This window comes from Bos indicus, chromosome 17, assembly GCF_029378745.1.
Source record: "Bos indicus isolate NIAB-ARS_2022 breed Sahiwal x Tharparkar chromosome 17, NIAB-ARS_B.indTharparkar_mat_pri_1.0, whole genome shotgun sequence".
In the NCBI taxonomy this organism is placed as follows: domain Eukaryota; kingdom Metazoa; phylum Chordata; class Mammalia; order Artiodactyla; family Bovidae; genus Bos; species Bos indicus.
Window position 1 is genome coordinate 2,828,910 of NC_091776.1, and position 27,765 is coordinate 2,856,674.

The following is a 27,765-nucleotide window of genomic DNA, read 5'->3' on the forward strand; positions in this document are numbered from 1 at the left end:
AGTGAAACTAAAAGCACGTTGTTCACAGACAATCAAGGAAAAAATTTCATTTTCACTTTCCTTGGGCTATTTTTATAAACAAAGCAAATATTCTAACAGATAACTTTTTTCCCTTAGTGGTATATTTTAACTATTAAGTTGGACTGATTTTCAAGAGTGTCAACAAGTCATTTCTTTTTGCTATTTTGAGGAAATCCAATTCTAAAGAGTAAGGCTATAAATTTAGCTTAGATCTGGAAATGGTTTAACGTTAGAAAAATAGACTTATCATTGTCAGCATTGATTTGAGTTTCTTTGGACCACTCAACTGATGTATCTTCCTTTAAGCTACTGAAAGAATTCAATTCATCAAGTTCTATTTACTTGAACCATGTGGTCAGCATTGAAAAACTGCTTCCTTTTAACCTTGAACTGAAAATACAAATGCAATTATAAGATAACTAAAATCCAGGTTTAAGAGACAGTAAAAGCCAACCTCATTCCTAACCCAGAGAAGAAGATAGATAGGCAGATTAGGTAGACAGGTAAAAGAGATGTAAATACATGTTCACACAATCACACAGACACATGCATGCTGCTGCTGGGGAGTCCCTCAGTTGTGTTCGACTCTTGCGGCCCCGTGGACTGCAGCCTGCCAGGCTCCTCTGTCCATGGGATTCTCCAGGCAGGGATACTGGAGTGGGTGGCCATTTTCTTCTCTAATACATATGCATACACACATTAATTTTTAAAATCCATAAACTCCACCAGCAAACCATTCTAACAATGAATAAATTTGATTCTCATGATAACATTTTATATCTGTATATCACCTTAGATTAAAAAGTGCTTCATTAATGGTACTGATGAGCCTATTTGCAGGAGAGGAATAGAGACACAGGCATAGAGAACGGACTTGTGGGCACAGTAGGGGAAGGAGAGGGTGGGAGACGTTGAGAGTAGCAATGAAATATACACTTTTCCATGTGTGAAATAGATAGCTAGTGGGAATTTGCTGTACAAGACAGTAAGCTCAACCTGGTGCTCTGCTTGACCTAGATGGGTGGGATGGTGGTAGGGGTGGCGGGGGCGGATAGCGGGGTGGGGAGGAGGCTCCAGAGGGAAGGGATGTATGTATACTTACGGTTGGTTCATGTTGTTGTATGGCAGAAACCCACACAACATTGTAAAGCCATTATCCTCTAATTAAAATGTTAAAAAATAAAATAAAAAGAAGCACTTCCTGGTTACATTTGCAGTCATGGTTAAGAGCACAGGTACTGGACCCGTGGGTTTGGAACTCCACGTGCCACAATGACCTCGTGTGTATCACCACAGTCTCTCAAAGACTCTCCTTCATTCATAAGATGCAGATAATCAGATCTACTTACAAGTGTGTTGTGAGGATTAAATGACAGATAATACAAAACATCATCAACTAAACTGTAGCATGACATCAAATATAAGGAAGATTCTCAAAATCAGTTGTTCTCTCTAGTATTCTTTCAGGCCTATAACGTGTGTCACAGGTTAGGACATCTTAAATTTAGCTTTACATAACCCAATTCAAATTCAACAAACAATTTGGAGCAGAGATGAATAAAAGAGAAAAGGGAACTCATAAAGTGAATGATCAATGTACATAAAGATCATTAGCAATAGATCTTCTGTTTTTAAATCAGAGCGCAAATAATTGGATGGTAAGTGATTTGGGAAATTATTAAATCAATAAGCAAGCCCATTGACCTCTGAATTAAACAAAATGATTATTTTGGCTTAAATATTGCCTATGCTATTTTCTCAGAAAATTAACTGGGATACAGAAGAAATTTGATTTAAGAAATATTCTTCTTTCCTGGAATTCATTAATCATTTATAATTTATCGGAGGGGAAAAAAATGTATCCCAAACATGGAAGACAACAAGTAGTTAAAATTTAATAAAACCCAAGTGCCTGGATGCAAGGCCAGTGCAGGTCACTGAGTCACTGCTGGTCATTTTCCCTCAGAGAGCATCTTATCTGATAGGACTCTGATTCAGGACTTTAGAGTCTGGTAAGAAAAAGAAAACAAGCCTTTTCTGCAAAACTGTGATAACACATATTAGATCCTAAGGCAAGTCAGCCCCAAACCAGAATATACTACACTTCCAAAATTATATAAAAATTTCCAGTTTTCCCAATTTAAGTGTTTATTAACCTTGTATATATGAAGTTATATTATACATACTATATATATAAAGTTAGTGTGAAGTTATAAATTGTTATAAATTTATAATTGTTGAAGTTATAAATGGAGAAGGAGATGGCAACCCACTCCAGTATTCATGCTTGGAAAATCCCATGGACCGAGGAGCCTGGTGGGCTACAATCCATGTGGTCGCAAAGAGTCAGACATGACTGAGCAACTTCTGTGTGTGTGTGTGTGTGTGTGTGTGTGTATAAATTGTTACCTTAAATTCAAGAAGTTGATATTTTATGGTTCAGCAAAAAGAATCTCAATGACAACATGCTCTGCCCAACATGCTTACTGGTAAGATGCACAGCTCTTCATGAGGGCAGGTCGACTGGTCCTAATATCGTTTCATCTGTGATAAGTGGCCTTTCCACCTAAATTACTCTCTTATTTAGGAGAGAAATGCTCTCTCCTCTTGAGCTTTGAGAGAATAGCATTAAACATGTATATTACCATATGTGAAACAGATCACCAGTCCAGGTTCGATGCATGAAACAGGGTGCTCAGGGCTCGTGCACTGGGATGACCCTGAGGGATGGGATGGGGAGGGAGTGGGAGGGGTGTTCAGGATGGGGAACACATGAACACCCATGATGGATTCATGTCAGTGTATGGCAGAACCACTACAATATTGTAAAGTAATTGGCCTCCAATTAAAATAAATTAATTAATTCAAATAAAAAATAAAGGAATCAGCCTGCAGTTCATTGCAGATAACTTCCCAATTATGCTAACACCATACTAATGCCATATACTGAATAATTTTTTTCTATCATCCCCTATGCAATGTCAACTTGAACATACTAAACATCAACATATATCTAGGCCTATATCTGAAGAATATTTATCTATCTACCTACCATGGTCCAGTATTGCATTGTTTAAAAATTACGGATTAATAACATGCTTTAATGTTTGAGAGATAGTTTTGCCCTCATTTTTCTTCTTGCTTAGAATTTTCCAAGATAATTTTCTTTCTTTCATTGCACTTTAGAAACATCTTACCTAACTCTTTTTTAAAAAGGAAGAAAAAGAGAAAGAACAACAACAAAAAAAATCAAATTTAGCCTTATAATAATATCAATACAGTTCTAAACTATCACAGAAATAGTTGACAGTTTTATTGAATCTCTTTACTTGGACATAGAGCATGATTTTAATCTTCACCAGTTCTTATTTTATATCCTGATAGTATTGTTTGGAATTTTTAATAATATCAATCTTGTTTATTTCTTGTTAATTTCTCCTTAGATATTTTATCTAGTTGTATATGTATGTGTGTATGGTACAAATTATATATATATATAAGTACATTTTTTCTTCCATTGTGTATTTTCACTAGCTGTTCCTTTATAGAAGATGGCTATTGGTTTCTAATTAATAATTTTTATATATCCACCTTATCAATAGCTACTTTCTCATTGATTATTCATTTCCCTTTACCTAATTACCCTTGCCAAAGTCATTTACATTTAGAATTTGGAAGTTTTAAGTGTTATTAGAAATGCAAACTTTATTTAAAGACTTACTTCCAGACCAATTCAATTTAGTGTTATCAAATCATTATGGAATGTTTAACACACTTGTAGGGGCTTCCCTGGTGGCTCAGATGGTAAAAATCTGCCTGTAATGCAGGAGACTAGGGTTTGATCCCTGGTTCGAGAAGATCCCCTGGAGAAGGGAATGGTTATCCACTCCAGTATTCTTGCCTGGAGAATTCCATGAACAGGGGAGCCTTGAAGGCTATAATTCATGGGGTTCCAAAGAGTTGGACACAACTGAGCAACTAAAGCATACATACATAATATTTTTATGGCTATTGCCATAAAATGGATATTAGTATTTACAATCTAATGAGGTGGATGCAGCATGTATAGGTTGCTGAAATGCTATTAAAGAGGAGAAGCTGGCCTCCAGAGCTTGGGTTTTGGTTTGGGGGAGTAGTAGTAATAATAGTAGACTCTTAGTCATGTCCAACTCCTTGTGATCCCATGGACTATAGCCTGCCAGGTTTCTTGGTTCATGGAATTCTCCAGACAAGTATGCTGAAGTGGGTTGCCATGCTCTTCTCCAAGTTTTGGGGAAGTAGGAATGAATACACAGCCAGAGATGCAGGAGTGTATGTGAAGGCAATCCAGGCTGAAGGAGCAGTGTATAAAAAAGAAAACATATCTGAGAGATGGGACAATATGGTTTACATTAAGGATGTTGTGTGATTTAGTGTGGCCAGACTAAAGAGTATAGGAAATAGAATCAAGAGAGAAAAAGTAGCAGTGGTAGGAAGGGATGTCTATTATGTTTACTTTCACTGTGATGGGAGATAGAAAGGTTTTTGTGCAGGTGAATATCATAATCAGAGCTACATTTACAGGAAGATGAATCTGTCTGCAGTGTGACAACAGATTTAGAGCAGAAGGCCATTGAAGAGGAAGGGAAATCAGTTAACAGACAGTGTGCATAAGCAGTCTCAGTCAATTCAGTCACTCAGTCATGTCCGACTCTCTGCGGCCCCTTGGAATGCAGCATGCCAGGCTTCCCTGTCCATCACCAACACCTAGAGCTTACTTAAACTCATGTCCATAGAATCAGTGATGCCATCCAATCATCTCATCCTCTGTCGTCCCCTTCTCCTCCTGCCTTCAGTCTTTCCCAGCATCCGGGTCTTTTCCAATGAGTCAGTTCTTTGCATCAGGCGGCCAAAGTATTGGAGCTTCAGCTTCAGCATCAGTCCTTCCAATGAATATTCGGGACTGATTTTCTTGAAAACTGGTTGGATCTCCTTGCAGTCCAAGGCTCTCTCTCGAGTCTTCTGCAATACCACAGTTTAAAAGCATCAATTCTTTGGTGCTCAACTTTTTTTATAGTTCAACTCTCACATCTATACATGACTACTGAAAAAACCATAACTTTGACTAGATGGACCTTTGTCAGCAAAGTAACATCTCTGTTTTTTAATATGCTGTCTAGGTTGGTCATAGCCTTTTTTTTTTTTTTTCAATGAGCAAGCATCTTTTAATTTCATGGCTGCAGCCACCATCTGCAATGATTTTGGAGCCCAAGAAAATATTCTCTCCCTGTTTCCATTGTTTCCCATCTATTTGCAGTCTAGACAAGAAATAAACTGGCCCTCTTAGGATATTGGCAATGGAAATAGAAAACAGCAATAAAACAGAAGTGACAATGAGAAAGCAGTTTTAACAATAAGCTTCAACAACTGATGAGATGAATAAACCAGGAGGATAAAGAAGACTGTGTGGCTTTAATTGGCTGATGTTTGGTGATGTGATTGACAATGATTGGTAAATCAGAGAGGGTAACTATTAAGGAGGAAAGAAAAGGCAACACATCTGGTTTTAATGTATTCATTTTGTTACAATAATTATTATTTACCCAGTAGGAGCATTTATCTTTTTTTCAAGTCAAAACAATTATTTCTTTGTAAAGATTTAGGATTAGACATTGAAGTATTAGTATTTATCTCAATTTAGATGTATTTCTCCCACTAAATATATAATGAAAATTTGCAGTAAGCTGGTCTCAGAGAATGAAATGAGGGATATTAAAAGGAGGGATAATGATAGTACATAATTATAAATTATTAATTGGAGAAGATAATAAACATACTGTCCCAATACACAAGGAAACTTGAGGGTCAGAGTGAAAAGGACAGCTCCTGCCTAGTTTTTGCCCCATTTCCTCCAGTTACGCTCCTAGTCAGTATATGCGGTATGGATTTTTCTAGCCCCTGCCTCCTGTAGCCAGGCTTTACTCTGAACTAACGAGCTGGAACCTCAGGAAAAACAAAATAGGCTCCTGACTTGTTTCCCATCTGCAGCAGGTATGCTGCTACACCAGCTGATACTTCTAGACAAAGGGAGGGGCTGAGCTCAAAAGCTCACTGCGCTGTTGGTGAGAATGTAAATGTATGCCACTCCTGGGCATATATTTGGAGGAAACCACGATATGAAAAGATACATGCACCCCTATGTTCACAGCAGCACTATTTATAATAGACAAGACATGAAAACAATCACACTGTCCATCAGCAGGTGAGTGGATAAAGAAGATGTGGCATATGCACACAATGGGATACTACTCAGCCATGAAAAATGAAATAATGTCTAGAGATTATTCTACTAAGTGAAGTAAGCCCGAAAGACACATATGATATCACTTGTATGCAGATTCTAAGAAATGATACAAATGAACTTAGCTACAAAACAAAAATAGATTCACAAATATAGAAAACAAATTTATGGGTTCTAAAGGGGATGGAGGAAGGGGAGAAATAAATTAGGAGTTTGGGACTAATATATACACACTACTGTTTATAAAATAGGTAACCAACAAAGGTTTATAGTATAGGACAGGGAGCTATATTCAATTTCTTATATCAACCTATAGTGGGAATCTGAACATGCATACACACATATAGACACACTTTCAAATTATTTTTAAATTATATATGTGTGTGTATATATATATATATATATATATATAAAACTGAATCACTTTGCTGTACACCTGAACCTGAAACTAACACAACATTGTAAATTATACTTAAAAAAAAAAATGAGTTTCCCTGGTAATCGGTGGTAAAGAATCCACCTGCCAGTGCAGGAGACATAGGTTCTATTCTTGGTCCGGGAAGATCCCACATGCTTCGGAGCAACTAAGCCTGTGCTCCACAACTACTGAGCCTGTGCTCCAGAGCCTGGGGGCTGCAACTACCAAGCCCATGCACCGGAACTACTGAAGCCTTTGTGCCCTAGAGCCTGTGCTCCACAAGAGAATCCACCCAGATGAGAAGCCCATGCACCGCAGCTAAAGAGTAGCCCCCGCTTACTGAAGCTAGAGAAAAGACCCAGAGCAGCCAGTGAATAAATCAGCATTTTTAAATGGTTAACAAAATAAAATAAATGAAGGGGGCATGTGTCCTCAGGCAACCATCTGGAAAAAAAAAAAAAAAAAGCCCACTGCAAACTGAGAATCTACGAAAATAATCAACAGCTGAGTAAAGGGTGTCAAAAGATGCAGACTTGAAGCTTTAAAGTAAGTCCTGGGGATGTAATGTACAGCATGGTGATTATGGTTAAGAGCACTGTATTACATATTTGAAAGTTGCTAAGAGGGTAGGTCTTAAAAGTTCTTATTGCAAGAAAAAAAGTTTTTTGCAACTGTGTGTGCTGACCCATGCTAACTATATTGTGATGATCATTTTGTAATATATAGAAATATCAAATTATTATTTTGTACAGTTGAAACTAATATTTCAATTTTTGAAACAGGAAAATGGCCAAAGCAGTGGGTCAGGCATTCATTCCTGGTAATAGTGACATACTGAGACCTGATGGAAGGCAAAGTTTCCACCTGTCATTGGCACAGGTTAAAAATACTGGTGTTCCCTCATCCCCCCGTCTCAGAATTGACTTGCGGTAATTTGGGGTATTTGGGTTATAGTACCAGGCTCCATCTGAAGGCAGGGGCAGTTTGTCCTGGCCGAGGTCAGCGGTGTGTGTGTTTGCTCTATCTGTCCTGGAAGTGGTTGCATCATGCAGCCTCCCGGCCCCTCTCCCTCCTCCTAGCGACGGTCAATGCTTCACTAGCCTTTGCAGAGAGTTGGCTTCCCGGGAGGAGCATTGAGCTGGGCCAGCAAGGAGGAGCTTAGACCCGGGGGCAGAATCTAGGAACCTGACTGAACATTGGTCCGGGGCCAGGATGAGGAAGAGACGGGAAAGATGTTCCGCCCTTCTGGTAAGAAGGCCCCGTGATCGGCTTCAGCCACTGGCTGTCCTACAGTCCTTGGAGCTTAAATAAAGGGACAACTGAAGCCCCAAGTGTTACAGTTCTGACATTCCAGGCTCGGAGCCCCGGGCCCGCCGACACCATGAGTTGGTCCTCGCACCCTCCGAGTGTAATCTTCTACATTCTTTCATTGCTTTCTTCAGCATGCCTGGCAGTAAGTGTGCTGTTTACAAAATGTATTTGTTTTAAACGGAAAGCTTAGAAATAAGAAAATATCTGATAAGCAAGTGAAATTTCTCTATTTTCCTCCTCTAGTATGTTGCTACCCGAGACAACTGCTGCATCTTAGATGAAAGATTTGTAAGTCGCTTTTATGTTTCTCTCTATGTTTGAACTGGACTTGGGCAGAGGAATTTTTATTCTTTATAAGAGATTCTTTAGCAAATATCATTTGCCAGTTTAGACATCTTAAAAACATAGTCTAGGTTTTACCTATTTTTATTTATCAGGATTTTTAATCACACTATTGTTGTATTTTCAGGGTAGTTATTGCCCAACTACCTGTGGAATTGCAGATTTCCTGAATAATTACCAAACCAGTGTAGACAAAGATCTACGAACTTTGGAAGGCATCTTATATCAGGTTGAGAACAAAACATCAGAAGCCAGAGAGCTGGTCAAAGCAATCCAAATCAGCTATAACCCTGATCAACCATCAAAGCCAAGTGAGAATCTAACTGCCACTGACTGAGAGAGTCATCTACGAAGTTCTTTTGCTGTTATTTTAGTGGTTCTGTTTGCTTATGTATTTTTCTATCTCTGATCCCATATTACAGATAACATAGAGAGTGCTACCAAGAATTCCAAGAGTATGATGGAAGAAATTATGAAATATGAAACACTGATAACAACACATGAATCAACAATTCGGTAAGCATTTTTTTGTTTTAGTTCGCTTTCCAAGACTGAGCTGGGGTTTATTCAGTATGCCAAGCTTTGGTAGAAGTAATCTTTTTATCTTTTTCTAGCTGTAGTATCTAACTGGTATGATGCCTGACCATCTTGAAAGGGATGGAAGTAGGTAATACGAGTTGCATTGGATTGTGATCACTTTTTAATGATCATGTGAGAGAAAGATGCTTTAGACGTCTTCAAATGCCTTGTGCCCATATTTACCAAACTGTTTGTTGTCACTCCCATTTGTCTTACAACATAAATTCAAACTGATGGGCATTTGAGTGTTGAAAATAAAATTCTTTTTATAAAAATGTCAACAAATGGGTGGTGAGGAATTTGTGAGCAGAGACATAGGAATGATCTTGGTAAATTATATTGAAAGAGCAGAAAAAAAGAACTTGCCTTAAGAGACAAGTTTGTGTGACAAACATTGAAATACCACCTGCTGTGTGGAACCTGCAATTATGTGTTGTCCTCCCTTCTCTTGAAGGCAAAACGTCTCTGTTAACAACTTCCCAGGACCTTGTAGACTTTCCGAACATTGGGTCTCAGACACAATTTTAGTTTCTTCCTCAATTTTTATCCTAAATTATTCTAAAAGTAGCAGAAGAAGTTGAGATAAATGGTGGCTGAGGAGAAGTGGCCCAGAAGGGATTTATCACCTTTTTGGTATCAGAGGGATACTATTATTATCATTATTGGCATTATGATTTGCATTATTATTGCCCATCGTTGAGACTGAAGGAGACTATAGTGCAGAAAATGTCCAAGATGCAATAGAGAAAAAAGTGGTCAAATAGTTTGTCTATCCAGAACCTCAGAGACAACAGTCTATGTGTGTAATAGCTCTCTATCATTTCGGAATATGGACAAGTAGTCCTGTGAGGAACTACAAAAGCAGCATTTCTCACTTTCCCTAGCTTTTTTCTGAAGTTGTGTAAACAGAAACATTAAGAAGAATGGGAAAATGTCTGTTGTTTTATTTTATGTAAGATAATCCCCCAGATACTTTTCCCGTGTAAGTTATAGACTGAAGTCCATAAACAGATCTTCAGTTAAATCCACAAGTGAAAAGGAATAATGCTGTAGCATGTGTGGATTTCTAAACAGAGCTTTTCCTTCCCTAAGAATCTTGTCCTAAGAATAATCAGCAGGTTGTCTTAAACAGGCTCATCACTTATGTACTTTATTATCTGTTGCTTTTTATGCAGAAACAAAAATCAGAATGATCACTTACAGTGATATGGTTTATTGGCAAGGACTTTGTTATTTTCTTTTCCAAAAAGCTTAGAATTTTAATTCACCTCAATTTATTAGTATCATTTTAAACTTTTTCCAAGAATAGAGTAATTTGTCAGGAAATAATTCTTGAGAAAATAAGGTGGTATTTTTAAAAGAATATACAACATTATTCGTCTGAAAAGAATAATCTGTTATCTTATTATTTTGCTTGTAGATTTTTGCAAGAAATATATAACTCAAATAGTCAAAAAATCGTTAACCTAAGAGATAAAGTGGTCCAGCTTGAAGCAAACTGTCAAGAGCCTTGTCAAGATACAGTGAAAATACATGATGTAACTGGGAGAGGTAAGTGAAAGGTTTCTATTGAGATTAAGTTCATCAGAGCAGATATAAAAAGTAAAGGAGAGTGTATGTATTATAATGTATACAAATACACTGGACAGTGTCTAGCCATTAAATATAAACAGTCTAATTGCTTAGACTTTTCTTGAGTAGCTGAAAATTTACTTTGAAAGAAATAATGATTGAGAAATAAGAAAATACTTCTCAGGATATGAATAGTTTCTGACATGTTAAAAATTTCAAGGCTAACACAATCTTACTTGGATTTCAAACCACCATAAAAATTTCTTCTTTTTCAGATTGCCAAGATGTTGCCAATAAGGGGGCCAAAGAGAGTGGACTTTACTTTATCAAACCTCTGAAAGCTAAGCAGCAGTTCTTAGTCTACTGTGAAATTGATGGGTCTGGAAATGGATGGACTGTGTTTCAGAAGGTATTTTTCCCTCACCCTGTGTATTTAATAGACACCTAATTGTTCTGCCATATGCCAGATACTTCTCCAAGCACCTTGTAAGCATTAATTCAATGACACTCACAACTTTCCTTTGTGGTAGTTTTGGCCTGCTTATTCCTGTTTACAGAGAAGGAAACTTGGCACAAGAGGCTAAATAACTTGCCCAAGGTCACGTGACTAATAAGTAACAGAGTCAGGATATAGTCTGATTTCACTCTTTACTGAGATAGGTTCTCTACTATGCTGGCCCTGCTATAGGAGATTCATGATGGCACATGATCACAGTCTCATAGTGACAGAGGGACCTCTTGATATTTACATCAAGACCCAGGGCTGCCCATCGCCAGAAGATGGTGTCCCCCAGAGGATGCAGTCAGGCTGTTCCATGACCAGGCCCCTCTGTAGCCTTTGCCAGCCCCAGGCATCCACTGCAAATCCTCTTGCAGTCTGTTTACCTTTGACCATTGTTACAGCTAAGGCTGCAGGGGGCACTCAGAGCAAGTGAGTGATGGGAGCTTAGCTGGTAGACACAGGTTGAGCAATAAATAGGCTGACCTTTTCAACCATCAGTACAAGAATCAGCAACATCAAGCTGATGTTCTGAAGTCCTCTAGGAGTCTTTTTAAAACTACTACTAGATTACAATTTATCATGTGCCAGGCCTTCTTCTTGGGTACTTTTACATTCTCTGGTGTAATCCCTGAAACTATCCTGAGAAGTAAGCATCATTATTCCTATTTAAGAGACAGGTGAGCAAACTTAGGCAGCTAGCCCAGGGTCACTTGGTAAATGATGAAATCATAGCCTCCATATTTTGGACAAAATGGCTATGATGTTTTCCTTATGTGCACTGATAATACATTCTCTCCTTTTGCCTGTGCAATTGTGTAATTAGAGGCTTGATGGCAGTCTGGATTTCAAGAAAAACTGGATTCAATATAAAGAAGGGTTTGGACATCTGTCTCCTACTGGAAACACAGAATTTTGGCTGGGAAATGAGAAGATTCATTTGATAAGCACACAGTCTACTATCCCTTATGTATTAAGAATACAGTTGGAGGACTGGAATGGCAGAACCAGGTACTATCAAGAAGGACTTCTAACTTTTGTTGTAGAGACACCCTGGAGTATGCACTTTCTAGCTCTCAGCAGAATAATGGGGAAAACAGTCTGACAGATGTGAAGAGCACATTCAACTATGTTCCCCAGAAGTCAGTTTGGCTCTTGGGCAGTACAAGCTGCTAGGTCCCATTCAGGCAGGATCTGAGTGTTTTGGTATAATCCACTTATCCTGGAATCATACAAAACAATAGCTAATATTTCCTGAGCATTTATGTACCATAAATTGCACATGAAATGATAACTTAAATCCAAATAGCTCATGAGGCTGGAATTATTATTAATTCCATTTTACAGATTAACTTTTCCAAGTTTGCATTCATTGGATTTAAACTCAGGTAGTTCACCTCTTATAACCCACCATCTTAAGCTGCTATCCTGGATGGAAAGTAATCTAGCTTTTTCAGATTTCTCAGTGTTTAATGACTGGGAATCAAATCCAGTCAATCAAATCCAGGAGCTACCTTACAATGAAATCAGCTGCCACCTTTGGTGAGCTGGAGTTCCTTCTATGCACAGAGCTGTCTGGACACTTTAAGTGTTGTATACCTCATAGAAATTGAAAACAATATCCAGCCCTCTTGTTATGTCTATGACATGATGAAATATAGTCTGTGCCCAAATGTATATTTTCACTTTTAAAATTTTTAACCAGAAAGTATAATACCATGGTCAGTAGACCTTCTCCTATGAGAACATCCTCCATTTCCTAAGTCCTGGAGATCAGGGAAGCTCAATGTTTTCTAGAAATCTCTGTTTATGCACCAAGGCCCATTCTTCCCTGCACTCCATAGAATTCTGGCTTTCATGTACAATTATTTTCCAGGGGAGAATCTCTCTCTGACCCTACAGTTCATGTTTTGTAGGCTACACAGGAATCACTCCTTTTATGTGATGCTCAAGGAAATTCTCCTTGCCACTCCCACATTTCCTTCAGAAAGAAAAAACCCTCTAGACAGTATGAGTGGCTAGTGGAACTATAGTTCCTTTCAGCTTGCTGTATTAATTAATGGTCACTCACTTTCAGATAATTAATGTGGTTTATGAGAACTGTGTGTACTTGTTACGTACTGAGATAAAAGTGGAAAATGCGAAATTAGGTTCATCTATATATCTGGGTTAGCTATTAGGATACTATAGGCAAAAAGCATTCAGGATAGCTGAAGTTTTTAGTTTTCCCTTGGATGTCCTGAAAGCTTCTAGACCCATCCTGGGTGGTGCTGATGACCTTGAGACTGTTCCCCACACCTGTTATCCCATGCCAGATTTGTGAAAAATTTTGTTCGGTGACCACATTTCAGACTTATGAAGCAAAGTTTAAAATTCCTAACAATTGTCCTATGAAAGAAGGAACTTCTGAGATGACTTATAAGGCTCAGGGTTTAAGATCTCTATTCCTTCTTTGTAGCACTGCAGATTATGCTTCATTCAAGGTGACAGGTGAAAATGACAAATACCGCCTGACATATGCTTACTTCATTGGTGGAGATGCTGGAGATGCATTTGATGGCTACGATTTTGGCGATGATTCTAGTGACAAGTTTTTCACATCCCATAATGGCATGCAGTTCAGTACTTGGGACAGTGACAATGATAAGTATGATGGCAACTGTGCTGAACAGGATGGATCTGGTTGGTGGATGAACAAATGTCACGCTGGCCACCTCAATGGAGTTTATTATCAAGGTATGGCTTTCTTTCTTAATACATGAATTTGTGTATGATCTATATTTTTATAAAAGTAAATATAAGGAAGAAATAATTAGTAAAGATATTGGGAGCTTGCTATATAGTTCTTTATTTTAAGCCAGAATTGGATAATTCTAGCTTATACCTGAAATTAGCCCCTCTATAGGAAATCCACCTGCTGCAAACTATGCAGTGATATTCATGATGCTTCCATCAAGGTTGATACTTTGGGTTATGGTGTCTCCTCTAGTCTTACCCTATATATTATCTGGATGGACTAACATTGCCATGTCTATGCTGTTAACACAGTAGCCTGGCTCAGCTTCCCATGAGCTGTGTGTCAAATGGAATCAGTGAACAGTGTCTAGAGGAATTAAGTGAAAGGCAGGGATATCTTGGAGAGTCTACAGGTCCGTGAAAGTTGGAAAAGAATCCAGCCTGAGGAGTGTAGATGCTTATTTTACCACAGGGGGAGGGCAAGCTATAGTTTGCCCTAAGGCTGGAGTAGTTCTGAGCACTGGTTTTACTTACTGACAAACTATTGGAATACCCCAACAGGTATGCATGGGGAAGTCCTCACCCAAGAAAATGGCAGTCTTACCTTCTCAGGGCACTGTCCTAGCCAAGAGGTGACTTGGAATCCTGTCTTAAATGACTTAATGACAAAACTACATACCTTTACCTTTCGGTTTTCACAATATGTTTTTGAAACCTAACTTATCTTTGCACCAAAAAACCATGTAATTAGAAAAAATTCTCAAGGAAGGTGCCCAGGCAAGAGTACTGGAGTGGGTTGCTATGCCCTCCTCCAGGGGATCTTCCTGATGCAGAGATCAAACCCAAATCTCTTAAGTCTTCTGCATTGGCAGGCGGGATCTTTACCACTGTGTCACCTGGGAAGCCCAATATTTTCCAGTAAAATTGTGATTTCAGATGACCTGAATCCAACTGATGAGGAATTATGACTGCCATTCTAACCTGTTTTCAGGAAGAGGGTCCATAATAGCAGAAACTAGCATGACTTAGCTTAGGGAGAGAGACCAATTAGGGAAATGTGGGGCTCTAGCCCTGTTAGCAGTGAATACATTTAACTTATGAGTGTGGCCAGAAAACACGATACAGATGTAAAGTTTGTTTAATAATAAGTTTATGTCAATTGTAAATCAAGAATTTGAGTCTCTATGGATGTTTTCAGTTAGTAGATAGCACTATAAATCTGATGTAATTGACAGTGCACTTCATAACAGACAGCTCTTTATGGACTTTCTTCGGGGAGGAGATTCGGGAGTGGTGATACACAGATCTATGGTTTGTTTCAGGTGGCACTTACTCAAAAACATCTACTCCTAATGGTTATGATAATGGCATTATTTGGGCCACATGGAAATCCCGGTGGTATTCCATGAAGAAAACCACCATGAAGATAATCCCACTTAACAGACTTGCCATCGGAGAAGGACAGCAGCACCAACTGGGGGGAGCCAAACAGGTCGGAGTAGAACATCACGTTGAAATAGAATATGACTAAGTCATTTTGCCCTGAGCTGTTCATTCTGTTAACACACAAAGTTTCAGAAACTTTCCTGAAATTTTCTTCTCGTTTTCTCTTACCGTATTTATTAATTTTAAGTCTTTCTTTAAGGATATTTAGCTCTGAATGGCAATTAAAACTCACTTTGGACTGTATTCCCAAGTTACTAAACACAGAGTTATTATAAATTTGTCTATTTGATGAGATAATATTTTAGCTTATTTCCTAAATATATAATAAATTCATTGTGATATTTTGCGTTTTTTTTTCATATTTTGCATTTTAATGATCACACATAATTGGGTCTTGGTGATTTTTTAAATTATTTTAAAAATAGTTTGGTATATACTAATATAACAGGAGCAGACTTTAGGAATTCAAATGCCTAGGTATTTCATTACCTCTCAATCATTCCTATTTAATTATTCTTTTTTAATGGAGATAATTATATCTTTTTAATGTATTTTTTGTTTTGATCATAGGCTGGAGACGTATAAAAGACCATTTCAAAAGTGATTTACTTTTTTAAAGAACTTTATCTGAAAAGAAAAAGATAATATTTTTCCTATGGGACAATGGACTTGCAAAGCCTCACTTCACTTTAAAAGTAAAAAGAACCCATGTTGAAAACTCCACTAACAGTTTTATGCCGGTGATAATTTATCTACATACCATTTCAATAAATATTTTGTTTCCTAAGACTAGATATGTGGTACCTTTTATTGACCATTAAAAACCATCACTTTCCTTCAATTTAATACAGTTAGGCAATCATCAGTAGTTGCTTAGTCCTCACTTTTTGCTAAACATTACCTGGCTCTTAAGACTTCCCTGGTGGCTCAGAGGGTAAAGCGTTTGTCTACAATGTGGCAGACCTGGGTTCAATCCCTGGGTCGGTGAGTTCCCTGGAGAAGGAAATGGCAACCCACTCCAGTACTCTTGCCTAGAAAATCCCATGGACGGAGGAGCCTGGTGTCCATGGGGTTGCAAAGAGTCGAACACGACTGAGCGACTTCACTTTCACTTTGGGGAATTACAAAGGAAATAGAAATCATGGCTTTTGCCCTCCAGGGTTTATAAGACAAATACAGAAAAATACATAACCCCAAATGACAAAGTTTGATATAAAAACATAAACACAAGTCACAATCACACAACAGTTTATGGTACCTGAAGTGCAGCTGGAGAAAAGGCTGTCTGGGGATTCTCTCAGCAAAGCCCTTGAGCTCCAGGCTCCTGTGGCCATATGTGGGCCCTCAGAGAGAACTGCAACTCAGAGCAGAGGGCTCCAGGGAGCAATCTGCCCAGCCCCTCACTGCTGAACAAGTTGAGTGGAATGAAGCCATTATTGCAATAGCCAGAGATCAAGAATCTCCAGTTTCTGTAAGGAATAGCTGTGTCTACATAAGCTGGTATAAGGTTGACTATGAAAAGTGACTGATTTTAGGCAGGGGAAGATCTGGTTGTTCTGAAGTCCTGAGGACTGACTTTGGATTGCCTTCCCTTTCACAATTTCTTTCCTAATTCTCTCACTTCTTTGTTTTCATGAATCCTGATTTTAAAAGCATCCTATTGAAGAGATAAACAGTAAGTCAACTTATAGGTATACAATCAAATACTTGGGAGACTTTGGAGAAATAGTAACAACATTCATTGTCTGTAGCCCTCATTCATGTATGCATGAAGCATTCTTTCAACTATTTATTGACTGCCCTCATTGTACTAGCCCCTGTGCTGGCCATGGTAGCACCTTCCTTTCTCCCAATACCGTTCTATTCCATCTAGTTCTCAAGTTCCAGAAACAAGGAGTAAGTCTTCCTTATTCCTTCCTCCCTACATCATTAAGTCTGTCAAATCTACCTTCTGCATATTTACTATATTCATTTCCTTCTCTATACTCACTGCCAGCATTCTAGTTGGGAAACGTATCTCTTGCCAGGATAATGACAATTGCCTCCTTCTTGTATTCAACATGCTCCCAACCTTACCTGTTTCCAGCTCATCATGCTCCAAACCACCTCTAAATGCAGAATGCATACAATCTACCCTTGAGAATATTAAAATCCTTCGGGTGAGCTATTTGATTATAAAACAGTTATGTGAACATAAATAAGTTTTAGTATAACAATATCACTCCAGTGATTTATCTGAAGAAAATTATTTTTGAAAAAGAAAATAGCTCTATGCAGAAATGTAAATAATTATTTAAATACTAAATAAATACTTAATAGCAGTGGGAAATTTAGAAAATATTAACATTGGAAAAATGAACAAGCAAGGTGATTTATTAGTACAATGATTGGAATGAATACAATGTTTCATAAGTATAATATCTCTGTATCAACCTAGAAGCATTTACTAAATAATATGCTTTAACATGAAAAACAACTTTACAATGAGAAGTATGTAAAAGTACATATGCATAAACATCTTGAGTAGAATGTAGTGTCGACATACATGCATTATTTGTATATATTTGTTCTCCTCCAACTGATCTATAAAATTTAATAAAATACTAAACAAAATAAATATAAACAAGTCCAAAAGTTTCTGATTTTCTCATGATCACTTTTCCAATGCTTCTCCTAAAATATCAATTATAACAGTTTTTCATAAACATTTGGAGCCCCTGTTTTTGGAGTGTCCAGAGTACATACATGGTCTGCATGTTGGGTAATTCAGGGTTGATTGATGGGAAGGGGCTTCTGACTTTCTTCTATACCTCTTCACGGGCTTCCATGATAGCTCAGATGGTAAAGTGTCTGCCTACAATGCAGGACACCCAGGTTTGATCCCTTGGTCAGGAAGATTCCTCTGGAGAAGGAAATGGCAACCCACTCCAGTATTCTTGCCTGGAGATTCTCATGGATGGAGGAGCCTGGTGGGCTACAGTCAGTGGGTTTGCAAAGAGTCAGACACGACGGAGCAACTTCACTTTATACCTCTTCACTGTTTGTCCTGTTATGTGCTGTGCTTAGTGTCCAACTCTTTGCGACTCCATGGACTATAGCCCACCAGGCTCCTCTATCCATGGGGATCCTCCAGGCAAGAATACTGGAGTGAGTTGCCATGCCCTCCTCCAGGGGGTCTTACCAGCCCAGGAATGGAGCCCAGGTCTTTACAAACAAAATATTGTTAGTTTTGTTTACCAGGTGGCTCAGTGGTAAAGAATCTACTTGCCAATGCAGAAACCACAGGAGATGGAGGTTTGATCCTTGGGTTGGGAAGATCCACTGGAGGAGAGAATTGGCAAGCCACTCCAGGATTCTTGCCTGGAGAATCCCCATGGACAGAGGAGTCTTGTGGGCTACAGTCCATGGGGTCACAAAGAGCTGGACAGATTGAGTAACTGAGAAAAACCACAAATTATCAATAGTTCTGTAGCTAATTTAAAATTCAATTAGATAGAGATAAACAGATGAATTTCAAAATTTTCCTTGTCTGGTTATTAATATTCAGTGGTGAACACTGAAGTGTTCAGTCGCTCAGTCGTGTTCAACTCTTTGAGACCCCATGGACTGCAGTGGGCTTCCCTGTCCATCACCAACTCATGAAGCTTGCTCAAACTCATAGCTTAAGAAATAAAACAAGAGATATAATTACAGACTCAATTGGATTCAGTTCAGTTCAGTCACTCAGTGGTGTCTGACACTTTGTGACTCCATGAATCACAGCATGCCAGGCCTCCCTGTCCATCACCAACTCTCAGAGTTAACCCAAACCCACGTCCATCGAGTCGGTGATACCATCCAGCCATCTCATCCTCTGTCGTCCCGTTCTACTCCTGCCCCCAATCCCTCCCAGCATCAGGGTCTTTTCCAATGAGTCAACTCTTCGCATGATGTGGCCAAAGTATTGGAGTTTCAGCTTCAGCATCAGTCCTTCCAATGAACACCCAGGACTGGTCTCCTTTAGGATGGACTGGTTGGATCTCCTTGCAGTCCAAGGGACTCTCAAGAATCTTCTCCAACACCACAGTTCAAAAGCATCAATTCTTCGGTGCTCAGCTTTCTTCACAGTCCAACTCTCACATCCATACATGACCACTGGAAAAACCATAGCCTTGACTAGACGAACCTTTGTTGGCAAAGTAATGTCTCTGCTTTTGAATATGCTATCTAGGTTGGTCATAACTTTCCTTCCAAGGAGTAAGCGTCTTTTAATTTCATGGCTGCAGTAACCATCTGCAGTGATTTTGGAGCCCAGAAAAATAAAGTCTGACACTGTTTCCACTGTTTCCCCATCTATTTCCCATGAAGGGATGGGACCGGATGCCATGATCTTCGTTTTCTGAATGTTGAGCTTTAAGCCAACTTTTTCACTCTCCACTTTCACTTTCATCAAGAAGCTTTTGAGTTCCTCTTCACTTTCTGCCATAAGGGTGGTGTCATCTGCATATCTGAGGTTATTGATATTTCTCCTGGCAATATTGATTCCAGCTTGTGTTTCTTCCAGTCCAGCGTTTCTCATGATGTACTCTGCATATAAGTTAAATAAACAGGGTGACAATATACAGCCTTGACGAACTTCTTTTCCTATTTGGAACCAGTCTGTTGTTCCATGTCCAGTTCTAACTGTTGCTTCCTGACCTGCATACAAATTTCTCAAGAAGCAGATCAGGTGGTCTGGTATTCCCATCTCTTTCAGAATTTTCCACAGTTTATTGTGATCCACACAGTCAAAGGTTTTGGCATAGTCAATAAAGCAGAAATAGATGCTTTTCTGGAACTCTTTTGCTTTTTCCATGATCCAGCGGATGTTGGCAATTTGATCTCTGGTTCCTCTGCCTTTTCTGAAACCAGCTTGAACATCAGGAAGTTCACGGTTCACATATTGCTGAAGCCTGGCTTGGAGAATTTTGAGCATTACTTTACTAGCATGTGAGATGAGTGCAATTGTGTGGTATTTTGAGCATTCTTTGGCATTGCCTTTCTTTGGGATTGGAATGAAAACTGACCTTTTCCAGTCCTGTGGCCACTGCTGAGTTTTCCAAATGTGCTGGCATATTGAGTGCAGCACTTTAACAGCATCATCTTTCAGGATTTGGAATAGCTCAATTGGAATTCCATCACCTCCACTAGCTTTGTTCATAGTGATGCTTTCTAAGGCCCACTTGACTTCACATTCCAGGATGTCTGGCTCTAGGTCAGTGATCACACCATCGTGATTATCTGGGAAAATATAAGCTAAGGATAAAGAGACCTAGAGTGTGGGAAAGACTATTTCATATACCTTTTCAGTGTGTGTGTGTGTGTGTGTGTGTCCCAGAGGCAGAAATTGAGTTGTGCTCAGTTGCTCAGTCATGTTTGGACTCTGCGATGCCATGGACTGCAACCCCACCAGGCTTCTTTGTCCATGGACTTTTCCAGGCAAAACTACACTGGAGTGGGTTGCCATTTCCTCCTTCAGGGGATCTTCCCAACCCAGGGATGGAACCCTCATTGGTAGGCAGATTCTTTACCACTGCACCATCTGGGCACCCCGAAGTTGAATTAGTCATACTTCTAGCACACCATTCACACACATCTGTGTCAGGTCACTCTGATTTATTGAGTCTCTTTCATTCAAATCTCCTTTTCTTCTCTTTACTCCTTATAATAAACAACCATTGTAACAGACTTGATGTGTTTCTTTATTTGTACATATCCTTTTGTGCTATGCATTTTTAAATTGTATAAATGGCATCACGCTGTAAATCAGTGTGACTTAGAATGCTGATCCCCCGATTTTTTGTTACAAGTGAGCATTATGATAAGCAAAAAAAATAAGAATTAGTGTAGAAACATTTTTCCTATATTTTGTATGTGATGATTATATTTATTCAAATGTAATTATATGCCTTTGGAATCTAATAATAAAAAAATTGACCTATATTTTGTATATCCTTGCCTTTTTACACTTTGTTTTACTAATAATTATTTTTATTGCATTTTACGGTCTAATAGGCCTGTGACTCATTAGAAATTTAATGAAGCTGGTCCTTTACCACAAACAATTTGACAGGCACTACTTAGGTCTTTATCGTGCTTACTACTTTTTCCATTCAGCATTGTTAAGCTCTACCTACAATCTGAGTATTTGGTAACTTCCCTTAATCTCCTTTCAATTCCAAGTCTTTCAAAGTGAATATTATTTTGCCCCAAAGCTTGTGCTTTTTAAAACTGTATTTTTAATTAATATCTAAGTTCATTTCATTATGATCAAAGAACATAATTTTGATGATCTTATTCTTGAGACAGTGTTCACAAATTGGGACACAGGAATTATCAGACAAGTAATGGTCCCATGTACCTAAATCATAACTACTCTTCAATAATGATCTGCTTTCAAGAAGAGCATTAATATTTTTCCTTTAATAAGGAAAATGAACTAAAGATAGATAATGATTAGCCTTGTAAACACAAGTTTTGGCCCAAATGGCTAATCTTGAGCACTCAGAGTATGGTTGACTGATGGCTTGTACAGCATGCCTCTGTAGCAGGTTTGAAAGTCTTTGGGGAAGGCTGGATGGTGAAATTTCAAGTTCTTGTTAATCTCAGTTTCACTGGGAAATATTTGAAAGCTCAAGTAGATAAATTCAGATCATGACATTTAATCAGGTCTACAACTGGCTCAAAACTGTCTTTTCCAAATCCCAAATCCAGTATTCTTGGCCCTCTGTCCCATTTCCCAAGTCCTTATCTAGGTTTGCTTCTGCTGGTAACTTAAAAGCATGAAGTAAGCCAAGGTAGATGGGAACCCTCCCTGAATAAATCTGAATGTTGACCCTTCTTAAATAAACAGAGTAGGGCAGATTCTACTCTGCAATGAATGTGACCTCTTTCAAATCCCCAGGGATAACTAGTTAAAGTGTGACTTAGAAAAAAAAATGACCTAACATTTAAGTGACCTTGTACTGGAAATGTTCTCCTTCCTAATTTGCTCTTTTTATACCACAAAGCTATGGGAAGGGTCAAATGAGATCATATATGAAACTGCTCCAGACACAAAGACAAAATTGAATTGCTTTGTGCTGTTAAGACTGGTATTGTTGCATGAGATTTGAATCTAATGTTGGTTAAATTTGGAAACAATTTTAAAACTTTAATTTTTTGACCCATATATTTTAATAAATTTTAAATTTCCAAATTATTTTTTATTTTCAGAAAAGAAGATACTACAGAGAGTCCCTATCTGTATCACCCAGTTCCTTTAACATTAAACATCTGATATCACCAAAGCTCGTTTGTCAAAATTTAAGAAACCAATCCTAGTAGTTACTCTTACCTAACTTCCATGCTTTATTCAGATTTCATCAGTTTTTACACTAATGCCCTTTCTTCTGTTCCAGGGTCTGATCTGGGATATACTACATTCAGTTGTCGTATCTCCTTAGTCAGTTTTGGTAACCATTTCTTAGTCTTTCCCTGTTGTTCATGAACTTGACTGTTTAGAGAGATACATCGTGGTATACTTGTCAATTTGGGTTTCAATGCTTCATATTTTTTTTTGTTGACTTTTGTTTACACAAAATTTTACCCAAATGCCTTCTTTTTTTTTTTTTTTACTATAAAATTGTCCATTAAAAATAGGTTTCAAGAAGAATCACGGAGAAGTAAATCAGTCTAAATAATAAAATTACACCATAATTTTCATAAATTCCTTGCTATGGAAAGTCCAAATACCTTACAGATACTCTTTTCCCAGATCTCAATACATGACTATTAAATAAATACCAACTGATAGATCATGTTTGCTAAATTTAATAGAAGAACCACAGTGACATCAGAGAAGTGTGCCAAATTAAATGAATTTAAGCTGTATGATGTTGAGATGAATTCATGTTGTTGATATTAACACATCACTTGATTATTCACCTGCATAATGGCTTTACTTTTCAAAAATACCATTTATACTTTAATACACAGTCAACAAAAAGTGATATATCCAGCAAAATTTAGCTAAGCACATTGTAAGTTAAATTGATTAATCTTGAAAAATGAATTATTTAGTTGATAATATAGTTAAAAGGGCTTCCCTGGTGGCTTAGTTGGTAAAGCATCCACCTGCAATGCAGGAGACTGCTTGCAATTCAGGAAACCTGGGTTCAAAACCAAAGGAAATGAAACACTGGCAACACTTAAGGGACCTCACTTTTCCCTCTCTCTTTCTCTCACACACTCCTCAAGCATACATATCACACACACATACAATGACTTAGTGGAAACTTGATTAAAAGTACTTAAGTAAAAGACCATGAAAATCATGCATAAGGACAAAAAAATAAAATGATTATTTTATGATTGGAACATTATGAAATTTAGTTCCAAAAATGCTAAAAAATATTCAATTAAATGGCTATTAATCTGGGGATAGTTTAATTTAAAGAACAAAGTAGGTTTCTTTCATGAATAAAGAGATTAAAGAGAAACATACTGTGATGGGATCAGGAATGATCAAGAACTCTTTTTTTCCATCCTCACTTTCATAAGTGTAGCTCAGAATCATTTCTGTGTATTTAAGGAAATTCTCATCTTCTTTCTACAGCTGTAACTTTCAGGAAAACCATCTGCAATCAGAGTATTGATGAGTTCTGAAAGTAAAAAGCCCATTAGTCACTTTCAGATAGATCGTCATACTAATCTATTCACCTTTCACATTAAGCAGATTGGTTAAAAACAAGCTTTTGCAATTTTGCTTGGAATTCAGGAAAACAAGGAGAGAAAATAAGATACACAAAGCTAAGTAGCCTTGCCAACGTTTTCCAGTAAATCCTTTACAGATCAGTCACTGCTGTCAAAACCTGAGGCAAAAAACAAAAAGAATAAAACCTGAGCCAGAGGTGCCAAAAGAGTAGTTTAAGTGCCAGGGTCTCTTGTATTTGTAATTCAAACATTTCAAAATATAGAAATTAATTGTGCTACTTTCCAGTTATGCACTAAATACTATTTTAACAAATTATTTCCTGTCAAAGTACCATTATGTTCTTGTTATTAGGAGACTAATAAATATACACATTCATACAAGTTTTTATGCTAAAAGATGTAACTACTATTTTTTAAGAGGTATCTTTCATTTTTAGACATGAATCAAATCTGATATTTTAAGGAATATTTTATAAAAAACATATGACAGAAAGTAATGCAGAAACACTATTTCAATCTCTGTGTTCTAAAGTACTTTGAACTTACCTCATGGGATTTTTTCCATTGTTTTGTATCAGATTAAACCTACTGAAATTGAGACATTAATCATTCTGATCTACAAAAATGGCAATTTTATATGGTTTAACTTCTTAGCTGCAAGCAACCTGAATGTACATGACTATACATTATTTGCCTTTCTATCTCAAGAATACAGCGTGCAGGACAGACAAATAGCAGATATACAATAAATGTTTATTATTCTCAAACAAATGAATAAATGAACTGATCTCAGAATTTAATACATTTAAAATAAATTGGTGAAGGAAGGTATAGCCTCCTTTCTGGGATGTAGCCCCAATAAGGACAAATACCCCATTCAAAAGAAAGCAGAGGGTTGCTTTATTTTGCTTCATTTGTATTTTAAAGTTATGCTTCTACAAGGACAAATAGATGACTGGCTATGTATTTTACCCTCCTATATAAATTTTAATGTGTGGATATAGTTTAAAAGTGAAACATAATTACAGTTATAGAATTTCTACTCTTTTTACATACATTATATATCATACAAATAGGAACTATTGTAGTCCTGCCAGGTGTGATGGCATAACATATATGTGAATTCTGTATTTAGATACTTATAATTTGTGGAAAATTATATTAATGAAGGAAATATTTATCTCATTAGAGCTAAAGAAAATAGACTATAGTAATCTGTTGGGGAAATGCAATACAGAGTGGTTTTGGCTTAAGAAATTGGAAAATTCTCAATTTTTTCCCCATTTTTACTCCTGTAAAGATATCCTTATTGTCATATGATTTAAAAAATTATACTCCTATATACTGTACAACATAGGAATATAGCCAATATTTTATAATAAATGTAAATGGCTATAATCTTTAAAAATTGTGAAACAATATGCTGTATGCCTGAAACACACAATATTGGACATCATATACACCTCAATAAAAAAATCATATTCCTTGTATTATTCATTGCCTATTCACCTGCATGCCTTTCTGTCTAAGCAAAACCTGCTTCTCCAAGGCTGATAACAAGGCTTGTTTATGAGACAAAGAGGGCTTCCCAGGTGGTGCTACTGATAAAGAACCCACCTGCCAAGGCAGGAAATATAAGAGATGCTGGTTTGATCCCTGGGTAGGGAAGATCCCCTGGGGGAGAGCACAGCAACCCATTCCAATATTCTTGCCTGAAGAATCCCATGGACAGAGGAGCTTGGCGTAGGGTCCATAGGGTTGCAAAGAGTCAGATATGACTAAAGCGACTTAGCACACACATGAGATAAAGAACCTAGCCTGGTGTTCATTTTTGCAGTGCCAGGCTGAAGAGTCCCCCAGAAGTGCTTGCTTAGGGAACTCTGGTACTGGAGAGATAACACAGGAACTTTCTATTTATATTTAATAGTACTTATTCTACGCCTGGCATTGTAGTAGGCAGTGTGCCTCAGCTTCAGGAATGTAGTGTGGAAGAGACAAAAAATAAACAACTTTCCCATCTATACTGTCCAGTAGTGATCAAATAGAATGAGTGAAAACCCACTCATCTTAAAAGAAAAGCATGTGAGGGTAGCTGCCCTTTAGGTAGTGTGGTCAAAAGAGGCCTCTCCAAAGAGGTGATCAGAGCCCTAGATGAAGCAAGGGAGTGAGACGTGCAGATACCTGAAAGAGCCATGGAATAGCAATGATGGTGCCCCAGGTGCTACTTGGAAATGCCTGGACATGGCACCAGAGTGCTGGCATTCAGCCACACTGGTTTCTTTTAGCTTACTTTCCATCAGATTCTGTCCAACCAAGTCATCTGAAGTTCACCAGACTACTCTCTGGGAACTTTTCGCATATTCCATGTTCACCTCCAAGAAAGACATTTTGTGCAGAGGAAAACATCTGAGGAAGTCAGTCTTGGGTCCTATATATTCCTGGCATTTTGCTAGTTCAACCACTGTAGACAAGTGTCACCCAGTTTTCCATGGAATCATTGCCCTCCAGAATCCAGATAAGGCTCCAGGGCTCTCTCTGAGCTCTGCAGCTGCCTCTAGAAACCCGAGAAAGCCACATCAGCGGAGATCCTGGTCGGACAAAGAACCTTCCATGGAGCAGGCGGTGTGGGAGGGCTCTGCCTTGTACCAGGGCTCTCACACACTCACACCAGGCTTCACACACCCGCAGAGCCCAAGGAGACAGCAGTCAGTTTCACAACAGTGGAGTTCATTCATGCTTTCTTGTTCAGTGAAGTCCCATACCTTTTGGGGAATATAGAGATCAATAAAATATGTCAGTTCTCCAGTTTATGATTTAATGGATGAGATGGATAATGTTCCTGTAGTACTAAATATTATGAGTGGTACATGGTCTAAGGAAGTATGAAAAAATAAGAGGCTGACTTCAATTGGAGACATGAAATCAGGTACTATGTAAAGTGTCCAACAAAGTGTCCAGCAGGTAGTAAACACTCAATGATTTTTGGTTATTATACTACAATCAGGATTGGCCTCACATAGGAAGCAGCATTTGAGACAAACTAGGATTGGCAGACATATCATAGGATGCCCAGTTAAATATATATTTCAAATAAACAACAACAATAAATTTTTAGTCTATGTCCAAATATTGAATGGTACATACACTAAAATATATTTGCTGTTTATCTGACATTCAAATTTAACTGGGCATCCTAGTTTTTTATTTGCTAAATCTGGCAACTCCTTAGAAAAGAAAATTCGATAAAGAGCAGGGAAATAAATGAGCAGGTCCAAAGTTACAGAAACTGAAAACAAATAATATTTTCATGGCATTTTAAATTTTCCAATAATTGTTAACACTTACTACTGAGTACTTACTATGTGACAATCTGAGGGCTTTACAAAGATTAACTTATTTATTCTTCATAAAAATGTGTGGCAAGTTATCACTAGAGGAATCTGAGGCATAAAGAAGTAGAGTACTTGTCCAAAAGCAGAGCTGGGAAATGGTGTAGCTGGGATTGTGAATCTAGGATATTTGGCTTCAGGGGCTGCCTGTCCTAACCATTCTGGAGAGAGGGAAGTCATCTCTGCTCACAGTAAGCTTATCGAAGCCCTTCAGGATCAGTTCATCGCCACAGTCAGTCAAAAGTCAGATCCACCAACCATCATTCCTATGTAAACTGAAATCTCAGCTGTCAAATCCCTACCTCCTGGTGGGCTATGGCTAGCCCATCTCTGCCACCTCTGTATTCTTTCAAGTACTCCAAGAGTAGGTCCTCCCACGTTCCCCCTTGCATTTCCAAAGTCACTGTGTTCCTGGAATATGGAATTTTCCACGAACTGGGCTACCTTTGCAATAGCTTAT

At 38.0% G+C, this 27,765-nt stretch overlaps 1 protein-coding gene and 1 long non-coding RNA gene across 4 annotated transcripts; one reads left to right on the plus strand and one right to left on the minus strand.

Moving 5' to 3' along the window:
- Positions 1–8,015: 8,015 nt before the first annotated feature.
- Positions 8,016–15,996, plus strand: FGG (fibrinogen gamma chain). 2 transcript variants are annotated; one of them, XM_019977301.2, is made up of 10 exons: positions 8,016–8,172; positions 8,274–8,318; positions 8,500–8,683; positions 8,795–8,888; positions 10,372–10,502; positions 10,799–10,932; positions 11,849–12,033; positions 13,481–13,758; positions 15,081–15,250; positions 15,775–15,996. In XM_019977301.2, exons 1-10 carry the CDS (start codon positions 8,101–8,103, stop codon positions 15,787–15,789), a joined length of 1,308 nt encoding a protein of 435 aa, XP_019832860.2. In that variant the 5' UTR covers positions 8,016–8,100; the 3' UTR covers positions 15,790–15,996. The 2 variants fall into 2 exon arrangements, with proteins under 2 accessions (XP_019832860.2, XP_019832859.2); XM_019977300.2 differs by lacking the exon at positions 15,775–15,996 and having other exon boundaries at positions 15,081–15,550.
- A 2,257-nt stretch (positions 15,997–18,253) lies between these two features.
- Positions 18,254–27,762, minus strand: LOC139176675 (uncharacterized). Of its 2 annotated transcripts, none has more exons than XR_011561069.1 (2): positions 27,608–27,762; positions 18,254–26,678 (listed from the first exon to the last, which is right to left on the minus strand). It is a non-coding gene; the product is annotated as an uncharacterized lncRNA (long non-coding RNA). The 2 variants fall into 2 exon arrangements; XR_011561068.1 differs by having other exon boundaries at positions 27,496–27,762.
- Positions 27,763–27,765: the final 3 nt, after the last annotated feature.